Source organism: Meleagris gallopavo, chromosome 1, assembly GCF_905368555.1.
Source record: "Meleagris gallopavo chromosome 1, MGAL_WU_HG_1.1, whole genome shotgun sequence".
Lineage (NCBI taxonomy): Eukaryota > Metazoa > Chordata > Aves > Galliformes > Phasianidae > Meleagris > Meleagris gallopavo.
In genome coordinates this window covers 46,276,888-46,299,748 of record NC_139404.1, presented here as the reverse complement: position 1 = coordinate 46,299,748, position 22,861 = coordinate 46,276,888, and the positions used below count along the sequence as shown (strand labels likewise).

General features: G+C 35.8%; 1 protein-coding gene across 5 annotated transcripts in view; it reads left to right on the top strand.

Moving 5' to 3' along the window:
• Positions 1 to 22,861, top strand: part of ANKS1B (ankyrin repeat and sterile alpha motif domain containing 1B) — a 407,202-nt gene that overhangs the window by 192,196 nt on the left and 192,145 nt on the right. For all 5 annotated transcript variants that reach the window (XM_085223686.1, XM_085223680.1, XM_085223692.1 and 2 more), the window contains exon 15: positions 18,005 to 18,111. In XM_085223686.1, the coding sequence (XP_085079812.1) occupies positions 18,005 to 18,111 (107 nt within the window). The remainder of the gene's footprint in view (positions 1 to 18,004; positions 18,112 to 22,861) is intronic.

The following is a 22,861-nucleotide window of genomic DNA, read 5'->3' as shown; positions in this document are numbered from 1 at the left end:
TTTTCCAATCTTTTTTTTTTTAATTTATTCATTTTTTTTTTTAGTGATAGGATACTCAGTGTATATGTAGTCCAATAGCTGCTGTCAATCCAAAAAGTTGGATAGGCTGGATAGCTGGACTGAATAGAATGCAGTTCAACAAGACCAAGTGCCAGGTCTTGCACTTTTCCCACAAGAACCCCAGGAAACGCTACAGGCTAGGGCAGAATGGCTTCCGACTGTGTAGGGGAAATGATATGGTGGTATTGGTTGATGCTCGGCTGAGCATGAGCCAGCAGTGTGTGCAGGTGGCTAAAAAGGCCAAAGCAGCTGAGGGAACAGATTGTTCAGTCTGGGGAAGGGGAGGCTCAGGGGTGACCTTATCACTCTCTACAACTACCTGAAGAGAGGTTGTGGTGAGGTGGGTGTCACCCTCTTCTCCTATGTAACTGTCAGTAGGACTAGAGGGAATGGCCTCAAGTTGTACCAGTGGAGATAGAAGTGGACGTTAGTAAAAATTCCTTCTCAGAGTCAGGTGCTCAAACAGGATGCCTAGGCAGGTGGTGAAGTCAGCATCTCAGGAGGTGTTCAAGAAGCACTGAGATGTTGTACTGAGGGACATGGTTTAGTGGGAAATATTGGTGATAGGTGGATGGTTGGATTGGGTGATCTTAGAGGTGTTTCCCAACCTCGGTGATTCTATGATTCTGTGATTCTATATTATCTAATACTGTTTTGAGCAAATATTTGGCACAGTACTAAAAATGTCGCTGACAAGCCAACGACTGGTGTTTGCAATGATGGGAGAATTTGCAGCCTTCCCTACTGTGGTGAATTCTAAGAACTCTAAGTTATGAATAGCTTGCTGGTGTGTTAGCAAAAATCTGTGCAACTGTGCTGATAAGAATTTTGTAAGTATTTTACTGTGTGTTTTTCCTAGATGATGGAAAGAAAACTGACAGGCATGAGTGAATAAGTTGGTCTGGAGGCATAGTTATGTTAACTCACCTATACCAGCACATCCCTGAGGCACAATAATGTTGACTCGCTTGTACTGGCACATTTCTGCTAGCAATTCCATGCAATTCCACAGGTTTGTGTATCAGTCAGAGGACTATGTACACATCTTATTACTTAAGATTAAAAAAAAATATTTTAACAATCATCCATTTCACGAAGCATCATATCTGTGCCAGATAAAACTGTCATCAATTAGCAGTGTTGACACAGCTACTTTAATGTTTTCTGGACAGTGAGAAGGGAATCTAGGAAAATGAATAAATAATTGATTTGAATGCAAATACAATTGCAGATGCAGATTTTGTTTTGGTAAAAAAGGGAGGAAGCAGTATAATGCAAACTGCTAGGCATATTGTCCTGGAAGACTGTTTTTTCCTTCTGAAACTTGTAGTGTTGGTAGGAAGAATTATTCATCTCTTAGCTTTATGTTTGGAGATGGTAGCTTCTGAAGATATAAGAAATTCAGGATTTGCTGCTTATTGTTTTTTATTCTGATAATACACAGGCAATGCACTCAAAATCAGGCCTCTATTAAGAAACTGTACAACAAGTAAGGGCTGTGCTTGAGACGAAAGCAAAGATATGAGTACGCGGATTTGCATAAGTAGGGATATGCAAGCATTATTCTGTCCCTTCCTTTGACTAGCCACCATTTCTTTTACTTGTAATATCAAAAAAAATCTCACAGCAACACTTGTCATCAGGCATTTTGTGGCTTCTGTATGCATTATTTTTCTTGGCATTGAAATATGGCATTTGGTTCTTCAGCTCTTTCAACTGGCAGATCTTTTGGTTTCTTTCCCCAGAAGGGACTCTTAACTTGCAACTTTCCTGTTCAGCATGCAGCTGCCTGCAAACCTATATTTTTTTCCTTTCTGTCATCTCCTAATGATCTTCAGCTTGTTTAGAATTATGATCTGATTTTGCTCTTAATGATGAAATCAAGTTATATGTATTATGAATCAAACCAAAACTACATTTCTGTAAATGTAATCAACACACAGACTGTAATGAAGACATCTCTTTTGGTTGTATTTCCTTTCAGTTGCATGTTCCTCAGAGTTCTTGCCCAATTCTATGCAGATTTGATGTTGTCTGGATCCCAGTGCATTTTATTTAGTTTTATCTGCCCAAGTGCTGTAGCTCTGACGTAAACTCCATCTCAGAACTTGACATTCACCTTTTCTCTTCCTAGCTCTGTGCTAATATTTCAGATTATGTGGCCTATAACTTGGAAGGAAAACTAAGTATTATCAGATAGCAATCTGAAATACTTCATCTGTTTACATATAAATATATGAGTTTTGGTAGCTGTATTTTTTGTATATATACATACTAAAAAGTTAACAATGCATTATTTAATGTTCAGGCTGTACAAGTGAAGAAGATTTCTGTTCATGTAGACCTGAAACCAGCTAAATTATTGAGCATTGTTTTTAGGAAGCTTCACTTTCCTTGTCTAATGTATTTAGAGAAGAAGTGTTGACATTATTTTAAAAATACAATGTGTGCCTTAAGATCTTCAACATGCTATTAGTTAGAGCTATTGAATATCAATTGGTATCCCTGAAAGCAAAGAAGAATATGGTTGTTCTTGGTACAAATCCAAAACTATAGGACTTGATAGTAATTAGAGATTTGGTTATTGTGGCAGTTGTTGGAAAAGAAAGGTAACAAGAAAAACAAGTCTCAAGGAGGGAGATGTCAATAAATAAAGGGAATTTATTTATGAAAATCTCTAAGACGCAAGTTTTCCTGGAAGTGTTGAAGGCTGGGTTGGATGGAATCTTGAGCAACCTGGTCTAGTGGAAGATGTCCCTACCCATGACCAGGAGGTTGGAAGTTGATCATCTTTAAGATCACCCAAACCATTCCATGATTTGTGAAATTTTTGAGTTCTTCAACAGAACACTACTAAAGGCATAATTACGAGGCTACATTAGTTGGAAAAAAAAAAAAAAAAAAGTGTAAGTAAACTAGTTTGCATAAATTGTCTCATTTTCTTTCAACTTAGAAATAACGAGAAAAATTTCTCTTTCTGCTAAAGATAGAATAATAATGCAAGCATGTACAGACAAGTCAGAGGTGCCAAAGCACTCAGTGAGACGCAACTAGCAAGATAAATAAAGATTTAATATAATTATACTGGTATGTTAATAAGGAGAACAACAAAGAAATCTTTGGCACCTTCGTACTTGGTACTGTAAGAAGGGGAAAGCTGCTTATAGTAGAAACAGAGAAGGTAAAAATGTACAATAACCTTTTATCACACACTACCCGAAAATATCATCAGTGAGCATATGGCATGCACAGCTAATCCAAGGGCTAGAACCTTAATGGTAGATAAGGAAAGAGCAGGATTTTTTAGCTTAGATATCTTAAAGATGATTTTATTAACTTCATTTTGTGTTTCATAACTGTCTGAAATAAGCTTAGACCCAACAGTGAGTTTTTTTGAGAATTTTTGGAGGATGGTTGAGTTACCAACAGACTAAAGGAGGATAATGTAGAGCTTATATTTAAAAGGGGTGAGGAAGGAGAATGTGAGGAATTATTTTCGATTCATAGAAGAGTTGCTGAATGAATGAAAAACTTAATATAGAAAATAGCAATGAGATAGGTAGCAGACAACATGGATTTGTCAAGAAAAAATAGGTTTTGGTAAAACTAACCTTATCTAGAGTCAGTTGAATGGATTGGGTTTTAAGTCCTTTCAACCCTTTCTGTAATTAATCTAGTTTGATAATATGATTTAGATTGAACCCATCTAGAAAGCGGAATTTAGTAAATTGAACAGCTGTCCTTTTTCTTTTTTTTCCAGCATAGTAGATACTTCTACTGATTAGTAACATATATTTTGCAAAGGATTTAGAAAAGCTAATATCTTTAAATATCAGCCATCTGCACTTCTCTGGTAAAAAGAAGAAACACTTCAATTTCATATTTTCTTTGCCTAATTATAAACACATTTTTCTAGAATAAAAATCTCTTTCAAGGCATGCTAAGCAGTATTTCTGTTAGTTGGAGCCCAGTAGCTGTTCAGATGTATGTGATTCAGAGGTTATTCTGCAAGTCATTAAAAAGGGAATGATCAAGGAGTTTTCTACTTTGGAGATAACTTTTCAGCATGGGTAATGGCTATCATATCATCATGATTAAAGTAAAAATTGCTTCAAACCAGAGTAATTAAAATAAGGACAAGGAAATTAATTATGAAAAGTAATTCCCACATCAAGTCAGTCTACAATCAGCTTAGGACTGAGCTTGCATGTTCTAGCACATGGAGGCTGATTTACAATCTCATAATTCTGTTAATGATTAATTACTGTTTGGATACTGTCCATATATACAATGTAAGTGCACTGTAGTCAAGTTTTCTTTGCTTAATTGAACACGTCCCTGTCCCTGAGTCCCTTATTGTATCTAGAGAACTGTATTCAGTTATGAGCCCCTCACTACAAGACATGAAGGTCCTGAAGCATGTCTAAAGAATCAAAATAAAGCTGGCAAAGGTTCTGAAGCACAAGTCTTATAAGACAGGCGGAGGGAACTTGAATTCCATCTGGAGAAGAGGAGGTTCAGGGGAGACCTTATTGCTCTCTACAACAACCTTGGAAAGCAGTTGCAGTGAGGTGGGGGTCGATTTCTTCTCACAGGAAACAGCAATGGGATGAGAGTAATAGCCTCAAGTTGCATCAGAGGAGGTTCAGGTTGGTGTTAGGAACCATTTCTTGGTAGAAAGAGTGACGATACATTGTAACAGGCTTTAGGATTAGGATGGTGGTGGAGTTACCATCCTTGGAGATGGTAACTGAGACTACCTGAATGAATGCTTTTCAAAGATTAGTATTGAATTACAGTAGAATATGAAGAACTGTATTAGAATGTATTTTGTGGTATAATTTCTTTGATCATTCTTACAGGGATGCAAGTTAGAAGCATTCATCACAGAATAGCTTTTTCTGTGTTTGTTTTATCTTGTCTACTGATATGACCAAAGCTATTATCAATGATTCTCACTCTTAGTATAGAGAAAATTATGAGAAATTTTCCACTTCAAGTTTGTGCGATATGTGAGTTTGAGAATTAAGGTTGTGAAAGTAAAGTAGATATGACTTAACTAGAAAAGGAAAAGATGGACCACAGCCAGAAGAGCTGAGTGAGAGGAGTTAAGAGTTCACATTATGCCCTGTACAACTCTAACATGTAATAGAAATTGAACAGATCTTGGAGTGCCAAAAGCTACGTGCTCAGTTTCCTCTGTTTCTCCCATCTGCTTCACTGCCACTGTTCAAACAGGAGACCTTCATCTTACCTAGAACTCTGCCTATCAAAGCTGATGTTTCACTCCAGAGAAGTCCAACTTTATTTTAACAAATGAAGACTTGTTAGGCTGGCCCTTTTCTGTTTGCTGCCATATGGTTGCAGTTTTGGCAAAGCGGTCTTCCTCCAAAGCTGTTAATATCCTCCCTCCTCAAGGGCAGAAAAAAGATAAAATATAAGTACTTAATTAAGGCAGAATTTTAATTAGATATGTGTAGGCATGTTAGCATAAGGCAATTTTCACAGCAGTAAGATATATATTTGAAAGTATGTACTTCAATTGTAATTTAGTGTCTATTTTGTCCAGTTTCTTCTCTGTTTTAAAGCTTTATGTGGTCAGACTAAGTGCTCTGATAAATTGCGTCAATTCATGGATTTTAATAAAAAGAGCCATTCACCCTCTCACAAAGTGGGAGCCCTCTTAATCTTATAGTTTTAAACCCACAACTCTGACTTTGCAATAGCCAACCATAATAACTAGACTAAAATAAGGATAACATCACTTCCCTCCCAACTCCCACCTTGTCACTGAAGCTGATATGTTGTGCAAAAAGATCAAAATATCTCTAGCATCATAAAAAGGGAAAAAAATATCCAGAGGGATCCTGACTTTTTAACTGATAGAAAATGGACTTGATGAGAGCTGAGAGCTCCAGCAACTTGTCTCTCCTCCCAGTGCTGTTTGATGCTTCAATAGCAAATGCGTATACAGTTTGAAATTTTTGAACTGCAAGTCTGTGAACTCTTTATCATCACTTATAGGACTGTGCTGTAGGGAATAGGCTCCTATCATTGAGCCTGATTCTGCACTTCCAACTCCAAAGTGAACAGTGGATTTTAAATCAGAATAGCAGAATCACTGGCAGGAATTTAAGCAACTAAAGTCAATATGAGATGCTATGGAAGGGGGAGCCGATGCTTATTTTAGACAAAACCATTTTCAGGCAGTCACATTCTCTTACAAATAGTGTTTGTGTGTGTGTTCATCCAAATTGTGTCCACGGTCACTTGGACCCCACATAGAAGAAAAAAGATGCTCATTATTGTATTCTTATCATATCTGTTGGTTGCTTTTGATTAGCAATAATTTTTTTGGATCAATCTTTAGGAATCAATAGTTGCTGTGGTGTGATTGTTTGATTCAGAAGTTTGCTCAGTGGTGCTCATTGTTTTTGCTTTGTTGTCTTGGACTAGGGCTAGAGATTGTCTTTCTTTTGAAATAACAAGGAGAGAAATAAGATGTGATGTTCTGCAATGTTGTTGTTATCTTCCTGTGTAGTCTGTAGAGTCTTCTGCTAACAAATGATCTGTGCTCTTGTTTTATTAGAGTGCATCCCTTTTGTCTTGATAAAAATGTAATTCTTAGTGTTTTACCCCTGTCAGTTATGTGCTCAGTTATGAATGCAGACCATGCTCGCAACCCTTTCTACCACTATTTCTTCTGGTGCTTTCATACACGCGTTTCTATTCACCACATCATTCATATGAATCTTCATATTTCTTTCACAAATCTCTGCATTTCAGATGATCTCAATGGTAATTGAGGTTCATGTGATTGACAAGGTTACAAGTAGTGGAGAACAGAAGTCATCAAACTGTAAATTATCTAGAAGTATTTTTGACATTTATTTACTGAGAACATGATAGTTGTAATGAATTTCATGCCACTGAACTTACACAAAGTCATATAAATTCTCCAGAAGAAATCATAAATAATGGGATTAGTGTTCTGTTGACTAGTGCATTGTAAAAGCCTAACAAAAGATACAGATGCATCTGTTTTAATGATCCATTGAATACCAAAATAAACCTTACAGATGACTAGGCAAACTCAGGATAATTGTAGAACTTTCAGCTATGCTTTATAGTAAATGTAATGGGAGTTGGATGTAAAAAGCAGCAAGCATTTCTTTTATTTTTGGTGATTCATTGACAATTTTAACTTGTAGTATGTTAAAGGTAGCTTTCAGCTGTATGCTCTCCTTATACCAATTAATCAGAGCTGGTTTTGCAACATCTTACTAAAAATGAAAGCATAGATTAAATTGAAAAGGCAGTAAAAATGTAGGTAATCAGGTTGTTTTTAACCACATACGCTATAACTCAGTGAACTTTCTTTTTGCACTTCCACTCTCACTACAAGTATCTACCAACACATACCTTTTTTGTGTCCATACTTTTTGTGTCTTCTATTAGACTTTTTCTAACACTATTTGCAAAGCAATTCCATAATTATATTCACAGATTTGAAAAAAACAAATCATTTCTGGAATATATCTTCTAGAAAGAATAGAGGCTATTAATAACAAACAAGGACGCGTAAGAAAATAGAACAACAGTATATAAAGATTATTGATGTTTATTAGTGAATAAATGTAAAGCCTAGTTCTTTACAATTCTTTTGTTGTTGTTGTTGTCTATTTGTGACCATCAGATTGTCTCATTAAGATACACTGTAATATAACTACTTGAGAAGTGGTGTGAAGTTTAAGCAAATTTGGAAACAGCAGTACAGAAAATCACCTTTAAATGAATTTAAAAGTTATTTACACTTTTAAAAGTTTGAATGTATTTGCCTATTTGTCTATCACGTTGCTTTACAAAATTGAATTGACGAGAACAAAACTAATCTGAACTATAATTAATTGATTGTGTAAGCATCTTCAAAAATAATATTTCTCACCTAATCACCAGGGTTCTATTTATAGCAAATGGGCCCCTAATCTTTAAGTCTATTTGAAAACCTTTCTGAGGATCATGATATTAATACTCCAATCTACTCACTGTCAGATCTACCTGACTGAGTTGTATGAATTGTATCTTTTTGTACCATAGGGCTAAACACTGCAGAGCTATGTTTATATAGGAGATTGTTTGGAGACTTCAGAACATGAAGCAATGGCTTAAAACATTTTTTAAGTTATTTCCAGTAGGAACGAGGCCTTGCCTTTTTCTTCTCTGAACCATTTCAGTTCACAGGAAGTATTGAGAATCTGTGTGGTTTCCACAAGGATAGTTTGTCTGAATTTTAGAATTAGAAAATTAGAATCATAGAATCCTTAGTGTTGGAAGGGACTTTTCAAGATCATCTAGTGCAATCTGGCCTTGAAAATCTACAGGGACGGGGCATCAACCACATCACTAGGCAACCTTTTTCAGTGCATCTCCACACTCACTTTAAAAGACTTTTTCCTTATATCTAACCTAATCTAGCCCTCCTTAAGCTTGAAATTAATGTCAGACTATTTGCTGGTGTGCTTAAAAAGTGACAAGCTAATGGTGCTCTCATTTTATAATGCTCTCATAAGTATTGCACTGTAATTCCAGAGGATAAGAAACATTTATTTCAAGCTCTGATAAATTATATGAAAAGAAAATTATCAAATTAATTGATATTTTTATGTTCAGCTTTCTTCTTGCAGTTTAATCTGGACCTTGCAACTGTGTAATCATTTACATCCATGTGTATTAATTTTGAATTCATCCAATGTCACTGAATTGAAGAGCATTTATTTCTTAAAATCAATTTTAATATCAGCAACAAAATGTATGCAGAATAGGAATTAGCACCTCTGTGGAGCTAAAAGCATCTGTTGAAAAATGAGGCTTTCACAGTCTGTGGCCAGGCAGTACTCTAAAGAGAGCAGAATATTCCAAAATTCTAAAATAGATTTTATGAAAAACATAAAGTGATTACCAAGAATAAATCTCTAAAATTTTATTGATTATCTTGGTTGGTTATTTATCTCAGACAAAATTAATATTACTCTTTACTTGACCACCAAATACATGAGAGTTGGTGATTTTCTGGCCAGTAAGTCCACGAAGGAGTTTATTTTTCATAAGATATATAAATATCTAAGTCTGCTAGAACTGAATTAATAACAGTATCCTGAAAATTCGGTTGATTCAGTCATCTTTCCTTCTTAATCTAGTACTCTTCAGACTTAAATAGACATGAATCCTTGGAAACTCACATTTCTAGTAATCACAAGATCATCACATGCTAGTTAAAAATCTTTGGCTTATTATAGATGTTACATTGCAGAATTGTTTCTAGATTTAGTTCCATCTACAGAAAAATAATTAATTTAAGAAATTGAACTAACTAATGTATATTCATTTGCTTTCTAACCCCGGCTGTTGACCTGAATTTGTGATCATAACACTAGAATCTTTGTCTTCTTTCCTTGTCATTTATTCAGGAAGAAAATATATTTGAGTGCCTTAAAACTTTCAAGAATTATTTGCTTTAATATTTGCTACCTCTACTTCCTTACTTCACAACCTGTGATGTGAGAAACTTTCCAAATCTTTGTTTTTCTACTTTTAATCTCTGTTGCCTTTAGCTCTTCATTGCAACTCTTAAAGGATTGAAATTAAATTACTGTTTGCTAATATGAATTAGCATTAAATGCTAATAATGGCATTTATTGTAAAGCTGTGAACAGTTCTGATATCTACGTCTAAAGTATATTTATTATTCATGACCATGCATGCATTTGGATAAATATTTTATATGTATTCAGCAGTTTGACTGTTTTTCTACTTATGGGATGTGATGGACCACCTCAGTTACTTAACAATACTTCTGTTGTCTGGTAGGCTATTTGAAATGTTTTAGAGAGTGTAATTACAAAGAATAAATTGTTTTCTTGGTACACAGATCCCCTTATTTGCAGATATATAGCATTCATACAGAGACCAATAATTCCTCTCAAATTTATGCAAGCAAAAATATATGTTAATGAAAATTTCCAAACAGTGAATATCAGGCAATGTGGCTGAACAGCTCACAACTAGAATTTAAGATAATTTAAGAACTGTAAGTGTTGTTTTCAATTATTCAACTAGCTCTAGTTTTGATCTTGTTTTAGTATAGGAAATTATCATCATCATGTTATAAAATGTTAGTCAAAGCAGCTTGACTCATACATTTTCAGTTAATCTACATCTTGTAGGACCACTTGAGCTTCTGCTGACATTCATTAGCTCTAATAAAGGAGTGATGGAAGAAATGATGCCTGGAAGATAGTTAGTAAACCTGTCTGTGAAGTTATATTCCTATCATTTCAATTTCTAATACGAAACATCACACAATAATAAGTTTAATGCCATGAAAGGTGTTCAAACGGTCTGTAGGCATCAGTGCAGACTCCTGAAACATGATCCTAGGCTCCATCTGTGGATAGGAGAGGACAATTCAGAGTTTCTGCTCCATTGGTGGGAGAGTTAAGAATCCAAGTGTGAAAGAGCTCACAGAGAGGATGAGCAGAGTTTATGTAACTTCATCCATATGCAAACAGTCCAGTGAATTGTCAGCATGCTCACCCACTCATGTAATTTCTTTATTGTTCATTGAAAAATACTGCCATTTTCTTTTGGTATTACAGACTTTTCTGGTAAAGGAGCAACATTATTTAAGGTGGTCTGATTTAGAAGTTTTTGTGTAAGACAAGTTCCTATTGAGACCTTTTGTAAGGGAGAGTGGACCAGTCATTCTCTAGTGTAGCAAGCTGTGCCCTCACTCATTGGGTGTAGTCCCACAGAGCCAGGAGCTGGTAACAGGCTTCATCAATAGCCCAGATAACAGGAATGACTAGGGTCCACATTGTGAGCCTACCTTGGCACAAAAATGGATGAGGTCTGAGACAAGAATGGAGAGAAGGCTATAACGTGGATTCCTAATTAAAGAAGGAGGCAGGACTGAAAATTGGACCAGAAAACAAACAAACAAACAAAAACAAACAAACAAAAAAAACACAGTGTATGCCTGAGAGTGTCTATTCAGAACGTGAAGTACCTGGTATTAAAGTCCTGTATTGATCTAGGAGATAGGTCCAGAGGCAGGTCTACAGACTTGCCCTGTTGCAGCATCACTTGTGAGGGAACTGATGGCTTCAGACTGAGCCAAAATGTGGTCCTATACCATGGACAGGATGGGAGAGATCCCAGGAGATCACAGGCAGAGACAGCAAGGCTCATTGATGCCCTAAGGATCCTGACGCATCTACTTTTTATTCACTATTATAATTTTGCCATATCACATCAGTGAAAGTAGTATGTTTTATCTAGTTTATATATTATTTATTTTCTGAGATTTTGAGCATTGCAGAGGAGAAATGGTTGAGGAGTTTTTCATTGCTATTTTTAATAAAGAGCTTCAAGTTTCCTTTGCTCCCATTTAAATATATAATTTCCAGTACAGATTGAGAGTCCCATCTTTACAATAAACTGCCAGTTTATGCCAAAGAGATGTTCTCCTTTATCTAATCATTATAAATATTGAATCATAGAATCATAGAATATCTCAAGTTAGAAGGGACCTGCAACAATCATGGAGTCCAAACCCTGGCTCCACAGAGGACCACTTGAAACTCAAGTCCTATTTAATGAGAGCATTGTATAAACATTTATTGAACTCCAGCAAGCCTTGTGCCATGACCACAGCCCTGGGGAGTATGCTCCAGTTAAGTCAGGACTAATTCAAATGTGTAAACCAAATCTAATCTCAATCTCAGACAAATCACAGGGAACAAATTATCAGAATAAATAACTTAACTTTAAACAAATATTTTTTTCCCTAGAAAAAGGGGAAGTGGGGAAAAAGAAATAAGTAAGAGGAAAAGAGACAGATGTGAAACAAAATTGCAGGTTGTTGTAGCTACAGGTGAAGTATGATAAAAGAGCAAACAATCACTATGAACAAGAAGAATAAGTGAAAGTAAAGTTAAATCGGGACTATAGAACAGAAATTATAAAATGAAGATAGAAAGAAAACAAAGGAGAAATGGAATTCACCTGACCAGCTACTGAAAAGAAATGACAGCAAAATCTGCAGAATCTGGGGCAGGGGAGCCTCTGAGCCTAACTAGGCAAAGGAGGGGGTGGAAAAAAGTGGCAAAGTACCTCAGGTTGAATGTGGTGTTTAAAATGATGCCCAAGAAAAATCCTTAAGCCTCCATCTTTTACACTTTCAAGAGTCGTTATTTCAAAGATCTGGCAGTTTCAGTAGCAGGACTCTATGTTTCCACTGTTCTCTATAGGACTTTTCATCAGTTCCCAAGTCCATGAAATTACAGCTGCCATTTACTTCGTGGCTACATTTAACTTCTTGAGATATTTTCATGCAGTAGGTGTTCTTTCAGTCTTTTTAAAACATTTTCTTCAAATATTTCTCTGTAACTCAGTTTTGCTTGTTTGCTAGTCCAGTGTTTGTTAGCACAGAGCTGCACAAAGGTTTCCTCAAATCTAAAATTATATGAATTTGTTTTATGGGGCCAGGAATTATAGCTTAAAGTGTTAGGCTTATGTAGCATTTCTAGCAAGTCAACACAGTATACATTTATGCATGTGCATTTAGTGTGCTAGTTTTTAAAAGTCTGAAGACTTTATTGAATTAAATACAACATTTTGATTGGTCATGGTATCATGTAAATTTTAAAGCTATGTTTTCATCCTGGATGAGAACAGTGAAAATGATTACTCATAGGTGATAAGTGTAGTGCTACTACTATCCTGTAAAAAGTTCCCAAGACAAGCAGGGAAATTGTTCTGAGAAACTAACTTGATTTTCAGAAAATGCTATTAACTTGCATCTAAGCTACAATTATCCTTTAGATTTGAATAGGATTCCTGAAAAAATGTCCGGTAGCTGAAATACCTGTCCAACCAAAGAAAATTATATCAAAATGAGTAATGTCATAGTATAGCAGAGGTCCACTGAGGTTTGGTTTAATGTCACCTGCTCACCACTACCTCCATCAGTAGCAGCTCCGTCCATGCACAAGAAAAAAACAAACAGCTGAATTCCAATTGCATTCTAACTGTAGCTTTCCTGAGTGGACTATAATCACAGTAATCTATTAGACTTGTGATGGAATCCAGAAAGAAGAGAGTCACATTCCCTTCAACTTCTCATTGAACAGAATTATAGTAGAAAAGTGGAAGATGAATCTAGCTTTCTTTCCCTGAAGCAAGTCCAGAAATACACATCATTAGTTTATTCACTAGAATACCCAGTCATGCTAACTCTCCTTTGGCACACACTCTGTTGCAATGTTGAGATATGATGTCAACTGGAGAAAAAGTTATAAATACAAGAATAAAATTATATTCTTCCTGTTGTGTTATGTGAGGCAAAAAGCTTTTATGCACAAAACAACAATTCACGGTATTTAGTATCTAATTCTACTGACCTGCTATATTGCTTGTCAACTGAAAGATTCATTCTTTCACATTGTGATAATCTCTCAGAAATGTTCTGGTCAGTAGCTACTGAAATTCTCCTGTCTTTGATTCTGTAACACCAGAACTGCTTAATAATGTTCAACAGGTACCAGCTTATGTAAGAAAATAGATTTTATAATGTTAACTGTGGCAGCACCTTCTCTACAAGTAAATCATGACAGTCCCTGTATTTCTTTATTTTCTTCAATAAAAAGAAAGAAAGAAAGGAAGGGAGGGAGGGAGGGAGGGAGGAAGGAAGGAAGGAAGGAAGGAAGGAAGGAAGGAAGGAAGGAAGGAAGGAAGGAAGGAAGGAAGGAAGGAAGGAAGGAAGGAAGGAAGGAAGGAAGGAAGGAAAGAAAAGAAAAATCCATGGTGCTAACAGTAGAAACAGTAGAAGAGGGGACCATACATTCCTTAGTATTTAGAGCAAATCTACCTTATATCATGTGCACACTGATATCACAGATTAAGCCAATTCCACCACAACAAGGATATTCTGAGTCTCATTGGGAACAAGACATCTTGTAGAAATTGTTGTATAGCATACCAGATGGCATCTTTCTTGCAGACATCGCTTGAATGTGCTTCTATTGCCTTGGAGAAGAAAGAACAAAGTATTTCTATCCCTGTAAGAGACTTCCACATCAATTCTTCCATGCAGGAAAGAGTGCATCAGTTTTGGTTAAGGTCTCACAGAAGAATTGTCATGGCATTTGTGTTTTTTGAAATCATAGAGAAGCACAGTGATATTTAAATGTATTGCAGGTGAGACCATATCTTACAGTCCACACCGTGTTTTTCAATATCAGGACCAGCTTTAGGCATAGGCAGAGTAGGCATTGCCTGCTGTAGCACATACACATGAGGCTGGCACTGAATCATAAACTTGAGCAAAATGAAGAGAGAGCCTTCTGGTCTCAAAGCAGCAGCTCCAGGATCCATTTGCAGAAGCTCAGAAAACTTGTCCAACCAGCCCCCTTGCAGTAAGTCTCTTTGACTGGTAAAGGAGATCAAATGAGCTGCAAGTTCATGTAACAGCAGACATGATCCTAATTCCTGCCTCTGCTCTTTGCTTTCTGTGTTACTACTTCTTGGTGCAAAAAGGAGGGAAAGTAGTCTTTATAGATACCAGGATTCTCTAGCATTGAGATGATAGTCACGGATGAAGACAAAGCTGTAAGCTGGGCTGGCCATGTTTCTCTTTATTTTCTTTTCCCATGCCCCCATGCTGAGCAACCTTATGTTGTACTGATGGCTCAGACACGTAGTTAATACTGGCAAGAAATAGCTGGAGAAGAGTGCACAGTGCGACCAACAGTGCTACAGGCACCCAGTGCTAGGGTCAGGGAGACAGTTAAACACAGTACCAATAGCTACATGAAATGTGTCTGGGGAGCCACTCTGAAGTGGAATTTTGCCTACACTGTTGCTAGGCATTGAGCCAAGCACTTTTCATGTACGCTGGCAGTATAACTTCCATGCTGTTTATAGTAAGGTAAGGAAGAAGCAGTTTGACAGTGAAACTGGTGTATTGATTATTGGTTATGCATTACTGTGGGCAGAACATTTTTGTTGATGGAGGACAGTGGATATAGAGACATTTGTGTCTGTGAATTAACAGGAAATACAGGAGTCATCAAGGATTATGATACATATAATCCTTTGAATGAGTGAGATTACGCTTTACTAGATCTCTTCCCATAATCATTTTTTTTGGTTGGAGGAAATGAACATAACAACATTAGGACTCCTTTTCAAAGAAATTCATCATTTCTCAGTCAACTAAGAAGAATTCAGCATGGTCTTAATTCTCACTGTGCTTGACATAATTCTGTTTCCAGTTTCTTATCTGAACAGCTTGCCCTGCTTTTCAAATTTTCTTGCCCACTATATTTCAATTCAACATTGTTTATCCTCCTCCTTACTGTTTGCTACTGGCCAGGCACAGCCCTAAATGGATTATACTCTAGGTACAAAGATATTTATATTGATACATGGATATATTGATGTAAATATAAGATATTTACAGTAGAAAAACTTTACAAAATAGGGAAGATTTACAGGAATGTGAAGAAATGTGTTTGCATCTCCACGAGACCTACATTCCCATCATTTTGGAATATCTACTTTCTTGAAGAAAAACTGGATAATCCATTAATGTGATTGAAGTACATATAGATATTTGTGCAAACTGTACTTAGCAAAAAAATATGCTCTATATTGTATATATTCATATGCTGTTGATATTAAATTACTCATAAGAGAAGACTCATAAAAGCAATTACAGGTTGACTACCTCCTGGTAAGCCCAGTGAGAGGCCCAGTGAAACTTCTATACTTCACATATTAGTGTTTCAAAGCAGTAGGAAGACTTGGAGTAACATCAGCTCCCACAACAGACTTGTGCTTAGATCCTTTCCAACCTAATGGAAAATCTTCTGGGGCTCAGCTAAAGTTATTCTAAAATCTGTTATGGACTTCAGTTTGTGTGAGATGTTCTACAAATCCAAGCAGCAATATCAGACAGTGAAAGGTTATCTGATTTTTGTTCAAGGACTATTCAGGTTGCTGTACAAACTCTTAGAATATGTTTAATTTTAAATATCCATCTCAGTTTGGAGTACATTCTGGTATTGCTTGGGAAGCTTCTGTACGTCATTTTCAATTACAATGTGTATCATAATATGTTGGTTAGAATGTAAGTTTGGATTTTTCCAAATTTTATGCCGAGCTATGATTAAGTTCAAATAATACTCTTAAAAGGCTGGATGTGGCTCTGTGCAGCCTGGTCTAGTGGTTGGCAACCCTGCCTATGGCAGGGGGGTTGAAACTAGATGATCATTATGCTCCTTTTCAACCCAGGCCATTTTATGATTCCATTCTATGATTCCAACAGGAATCTGTATCTCCCTATGCTTGGAATTAAATTCCACCTTGTGCTGGTCATCACTTGAGGTTCATAGTGGACAAAAAAACCAAAGTAAAGTGTTAATGTGTTCAATAAACAAAGTTCTGTTAGAGTTTTTAGAATTATATACTGAATATATCTGTTTTCTGCCTTTTTTGGTTAAGCCCTGTAACCGTTGAGCCTGTTATGAAAAGGAAAAGTTTAGTAAATACTCCTCTGAGAACAAAGGCGTAAAATGTTTCCATTTGAGAAACCACCTCAAAAATTAAACATTGATGGAAGATCTTTCTTGAAGTATTTAATTTCTTGAGCAGAAATTGCTTTTAACTTTTCACTATTTCTTATTTAATTTTTTTCCAGCTATAGTTGATAAAATATACAACACCTATAGCCTTACTAGAAATCATGTCTTGTATGTCTGTTTGCTATCTTTCATGTTTTTGTAAGAAAAAGATATAAACTTAAAATTTTATTTAGTAAAAACATGTTTTTAATTATTCATTTGAATGGTGACCTTTTCAAGTTGAATCATTTTCTGTTGTCATGAAGGTTTTCTTGTGTCTTATAATATTTTACGGTTGAAGAAATCATGCAGATAATTTAATTACTTGGACTAAAACTGTTGTGCAGTTTATGTCTTTTGCTGTACCACAGGAGGGAAACTGGGAAATGTATTCATTATTGATTCATTAAAGGGTTTTGCTTTTATATAATCAGAAATGCGGACCACTACCTATGTTGTATTAAAAAGAGAAAAAGGAATGCACAGTAAATCATGCCATAGGCTATGGTTTATGTATTGTCTTTCCTAATGTCTTGTGAAACGTAAAAACCTACAACAAACAGATATGTAAAGCGTAAGTGGTATAAAGATTCTATTCAGATTTAAGAGCTCTAGGTTGCTTTTGAGTCTTGCTATTTTCTGCATTTGTTTTGACTGCTCTCATCATTCAAGATTGACGCTTGGATGGGTGTGTAGGAGGAAGCAGCAGCAGCAGGCTTACAGCTTGCAGACAAAAAAAAAAATCTGCCTTATCTGATGGCTATTATTGAAAATGCGAGGTGTAGCCTAGGCTGGGTAATGAAGGGGAGCGAGCGAGGGGGAGCAAGAAGCATGGAGCTGCATACTGATGAGTGTAGGAGTACTTGATAAAAAGAATTCTTGCTGCTGGCAGTGCATTGCTCATTGTGGAGTATTCCAACAATCACATATAACGGAGAGCTGCTTAGCTGACAGCTTGATATGCTTTTTTTTTTTTTTTTTTTTTTTCTTCTGTATGACGTACTGGTCTGTAGTAAAGATTAATAACCAAGAAATGTAGAGCTAGGATCAGATCTTACGGTATATACTGCCCTGTAAACTATGTTTTACTTCTGACTTTTCTGCTTGCTGAAAACATTTATCTGTCAAGCTGGCGGGCTCCTTTGATACCAACTTTCCCAGGAACACGATGTGGCAATGCCACCTCTCAGCCCAGGACTACCGCTATTATCCAGTGGACGGTTATTCGTTGCTTAAACGCCTCCCTCTTCACCCTCCTACAGGACCCCGATGCCCTGTCCAGACAGTGGGACAATGGTTGGAAAATATTGGGCTACCTCAGTATGAAAACCACTTGCTGGCTAATGGATTTGACAATGTGCAATTTATGGTAAGAAATCTTCCGTGCATAGCTGTGTATATACACTGTAGCTGCCTTTTTTTGTCTGTCTCTTATGTGATCATTAAAACCTTAAAGCTATTCTGCATTGCACTAAGATTTGTGTAGTGTTTCACTTTTCTGTGTCTAGCTAAATGAATATAAAGACTGTCCTATAATAAACTTCTGAAATATTCACATTGCAAAATGCTCTAGCGAGAAATATGGTAAAAGAAAACTGCATATTAAGGGTCTTTTTCTCCCCTGTCTGCCTTCAGGTTAAAAAAGAAAAATGCACAGTTCTTTTAATCCACTGCAGGAGACAATTTCACAATATTTAAAGCTGTAAACACTCCTATTTGCAATACCTCACATATTACTATTTTTATCTAAATACTAACATCATCTTCACAATAATTAAGTAGCATGCAATGCCATTCTTGCAATGAGGAGTATTTTAAAAGCAGATCACTATTTAATAAAGTGCACTCTCTTTGCAATCGATTCTAGATGTCTTCGTTAAGTGTTTTTGCATCTTAGATGATCATGCTGTGGGATTCACTTGTTGAAACTTATGCCCTGTGTGGAAAAGTAATGCATTCCTTTTAATAGTTCCATTTTCCTGTTTTAACACTGAGTGTATTTCAGGAACAAGTGAATGAAACAAATTTTATCTGCTTCAGAATTTACAGTATTAACATGACGTATTAAGTAACACAGACCTGCCAGAAAAACTTTCAGCTGAAATGAATATTGACTGTAAAGAGAGAAGCTTACTTACAAGACTGTTATATAATCACATTTATACCAGCTTCAGTATTCCCATTACTTGTATCTCTTGCAAAAATCCCAATCACAGTTCTCATAAAGAATCAGATCTTAAAATGTTACCAATCACCCCTTCCTTAAAATATTTATAGTCCCCAGCTATGTCTTAGAACAGTTCTAACTTTTCATAGCTTAGACTAAGCACATGAGAAACAGCAGTGAGACATGAATATTATGACTATAAAATCATCTTATGAGTTGTGTTTTTCCTATTTAATTTCTTTTGCTAGCGTGATTATATGCCTGCACGTTACTAATCAGAAAACTAAGGCACCAATTTATGTCATTTCCACATTATAATAGTGTAGAGATTTCTTCCTGTTTTTCCATGTCTGACATCTTTTGCTTATATCAGTAAAAATCATTACCACCTTTTCCTTTAAATATTCTTGGAACCAAAGCACCAAGGGAGTGCAGAGTGAGGGGAAAAAAAAAGAGTTCTAAAATGCAATTCAAGCCAAAGTTTCCGAAAACATAACAACAAATTCTTATATGTATATATAGTAGCATTAGTTACGTAAGAAGGTGATCATTTAGTCTTAAAGAGATTACAGAAGGAAATTGTTCACAAGAGACTGTAGGCGGCATAACAAATGCAGAGGGGTACGCCTACCACAGGTAAATGATGAACACCCAGGGAGCTAAAGAAACTGCCTTGGAGGGCTTTCCAGTCATTCCCTGGCTATGGAGGGGCCCCAGCCACATTCTGTGGGAATTTATGACTTGCATTTCTTTAGACTCTTATTGGCACAGTTTTGTAAATATGCAAACTCTATCTGACAGCATATTTAATACTAAAATCTAACTTTTCAGGCATTAGGTAGATTAAATTATGTCTGGGTTTTGGGTTTTTTTGTGTGTGTTCCAGATGGTGTTTTCCAATCATTTTAAATTATTATTTTCCTAAATATATATTGCAGATAAAACAGACAACTGCTCTTAAGAATAGTTGTGCTAGCATGCATGTGTGAACAGAAGACTACAGCCTCAAATACAGTGATTAGACAAAAATCTGGAAAATTGTCTAGTAATAAAAGTATAAAATTACAGTAGTTTAATAATTACTAATTTATGGATTTCATAGTTTATTATACTGTAACGCATTTCAATTTACGTTCTTGCATTAGAAACTGATCATTTCCCTTATTTTATGAGAAATAAAATTAACAGAAAATACCAATTTCTTTTTATATTATTCTTTTGAATATGAGAGCATTATGTAATGAAAGACTGTCCTGAAAAACTCGAGAGAGGATTTGTTAAAATATCTTCCATCCTATCCAAAATTTTAATGAGAAAATTGTTTGTAGGAAAATGAGAGAGGAGAGAACTGCTGTGTAACAGAAAAAAATCAGACTTCTCCAAACTTGTATGTATTGTAGTCTTCTTTAGCATGAGAAAACTGGGTTACCTTTATTAAAATGGCTTACATATAATTTACAAGCTTATCATATCAAGCATTTCATGTTGGTTACCTACTTTTATCTGCTTTACATCAAATAACTGTAATACTTCAGTGCACTAAAAAATCAGCTAGACATATTTGTTCTTCATTCTGTACCATATTCCTGCTTTTGTTTTTCTGGAAGCACATTCTGACCTGCATTTATTCATTCTGTTGCCTAAGCAACAACCATCACACTCCTATTAAGTATGATTTAGTAGTACAGGTCTTTCTAGATGTTCAGAGCAGGAGAGAGGATATCACAATGATATAATTAATGTCCATGGAATAACATAAATCTGAGAACAAATATAACATATTCATACAACTCTCAAAAGCAAAATTCTACTAATTAAATTAACACTCTAATATAAAGGTTTTCTTTTTCAGATAAAAGGATTTCATAGTTAATCATTCATTAGATCACAGAAATTGACTCCTTATATTTAGGCCCCCTTAGGCATTAAGGAAGTTCTTATTGTACTTAGAATTAGGAAGATTTGTTCATGCTACCTTCAGTATGTGGACTTCATAGCAAGAAACAGCCTGCTTGCTACTAACCTTAAAGTATGTACAGTTCTGCCTTAAGTTCATCAATATATATGTTTTAAAAATATGGTGAAACATAGTATTAAAATCTGACTTATGTTTTCCTTAACTACTCTATTTCCATTTACTGAGTATTGGCGCACATATCAAGTTGGAGTTCCTACCTTCTGTTAGTGTCATGCAGAAATAACAATTGCATAACATTTAATAGGCCTGAGGCAGATTCAGTCCCAAGTTTCAGCTCATTTATGCTTGTAGGAATGGAATCGTACTTGAATATATATATATATATATATATATGCAATCATTATTAACTTCAACATTTTGTTGTGTAATAGGCTGCAATGTCCTTCAGATGTAAAAACTTGTCATAGCTTTGCAGGGATACTCAGTATTTGAAGTTGCAGATGATACTGTGATTTTCATAGTGTAAATGTTATTTTGCAGTTATGCTAATTCTAAAGCACACAGTAACAATCTGATCAGTAATACATTGTAATATATAAATTAGACATAAACTATGATGAAACCTAATGAATCGGTGAACATCATTTTGATGCATAGGACTCATAGATACCCCTGGGACGAGTTAAAACCTCTATACAGACTTGCAGGCCTACGTAACTTAGTCTGCTGAGGAAAAAAATGTTTAACACATGAAAATGTTCAAATGACGAGGTCACTGGACCTTTGCATGCTTCTTTCTACAACTTTGGAGCTTCATCAGTGCTCTTGATTTACAGAGCTAAAAGCAGTTCATCAAATTGCTACCCAGTAAAGACTAGTCCTTATTAATGACTTCATATGACTATCTATTCATAGGTTGTTCCAATCATTTAAGATATTCTAATATTTTATCACTTGCTTAGTATTGCAGTTTGATGAAGATAATCTTTCTTAAAAAGTTCTGTAAAGTACTGTATGAGAGAAATAGTGATCAGGAAGCCAAAATGAATTAACATAAAGCATGAAGCACTAAATTATGTTTTTTTGACATTCCAAAGTATTGTTCACTAATAACCGTTAATATGTGAATTGGCATTGGACTTTCACTGCTGCTGTGAATTTACACACATGCATTTCTAGTCTTCCAAGTACTTAAGTGACTTGCATATCCTGAAGATATACATATTGCCTAAATATTTTTAAGAATTCAGTCTTTTTCACTGTTAGGAAACCAAGGCATAGGGTGACTACAGGATGGAGTTTAAAACTGTGAGATAAGAGGCACTAAATCCTTAAAGAGCTACTATTATAGAATTTAACAGATGCATTGAGTTGCTTACCTAGTGCCAGTTGAGGTACTGAAGGAAATCCAGCAGTTTTCAGACCAAACTGAAAGATATTACTGAGGACCAGAGTTCAGCCCAGCTCTTCATAATTAGCAGATGAAGGCATCTTAGGTGGTTCTATGCTACTGATGCATATGTAGCTGAGATGAATCTTGAATTTCTAGCTCACACAGAGCTTGTAACATGTCTTGATTTTCTTCTTAGTATCTTAGTTGCTTATGCATTTATTTCATAGAGTCATAGGGATTGGAAGGGAGCTTTGGAAATCATCTAGTCCAAACCCTTTACATTATTTTCTATTTATATTCATGTATAAATAAAGTATTCTTAGTCATCTGTGAACTTACCTGCACAAGTTCAAGGGCGGCTCCAAAAGTAATGCATCCTATTTTATTATTCTGGCCCATAATGGCAGATGCAGATGTTTTTGGCATGGCAGTACAGGCTGAACCTTCCCACCAATATTCTGTTACACTTTGTTGCCATGTGACAGATGGCAGCAGGGGAGTGTCTGACAAAATGGTGTCTGACATGGAAGTGTGTATGAAGCAAAGGTGTGTCATCAAATTCCTACATGCAGAAAAAATGGCACCTGTTGACAGTCATTTGCTGAATATTTATGGAGACCAAATACTGGATGTGAGCATGG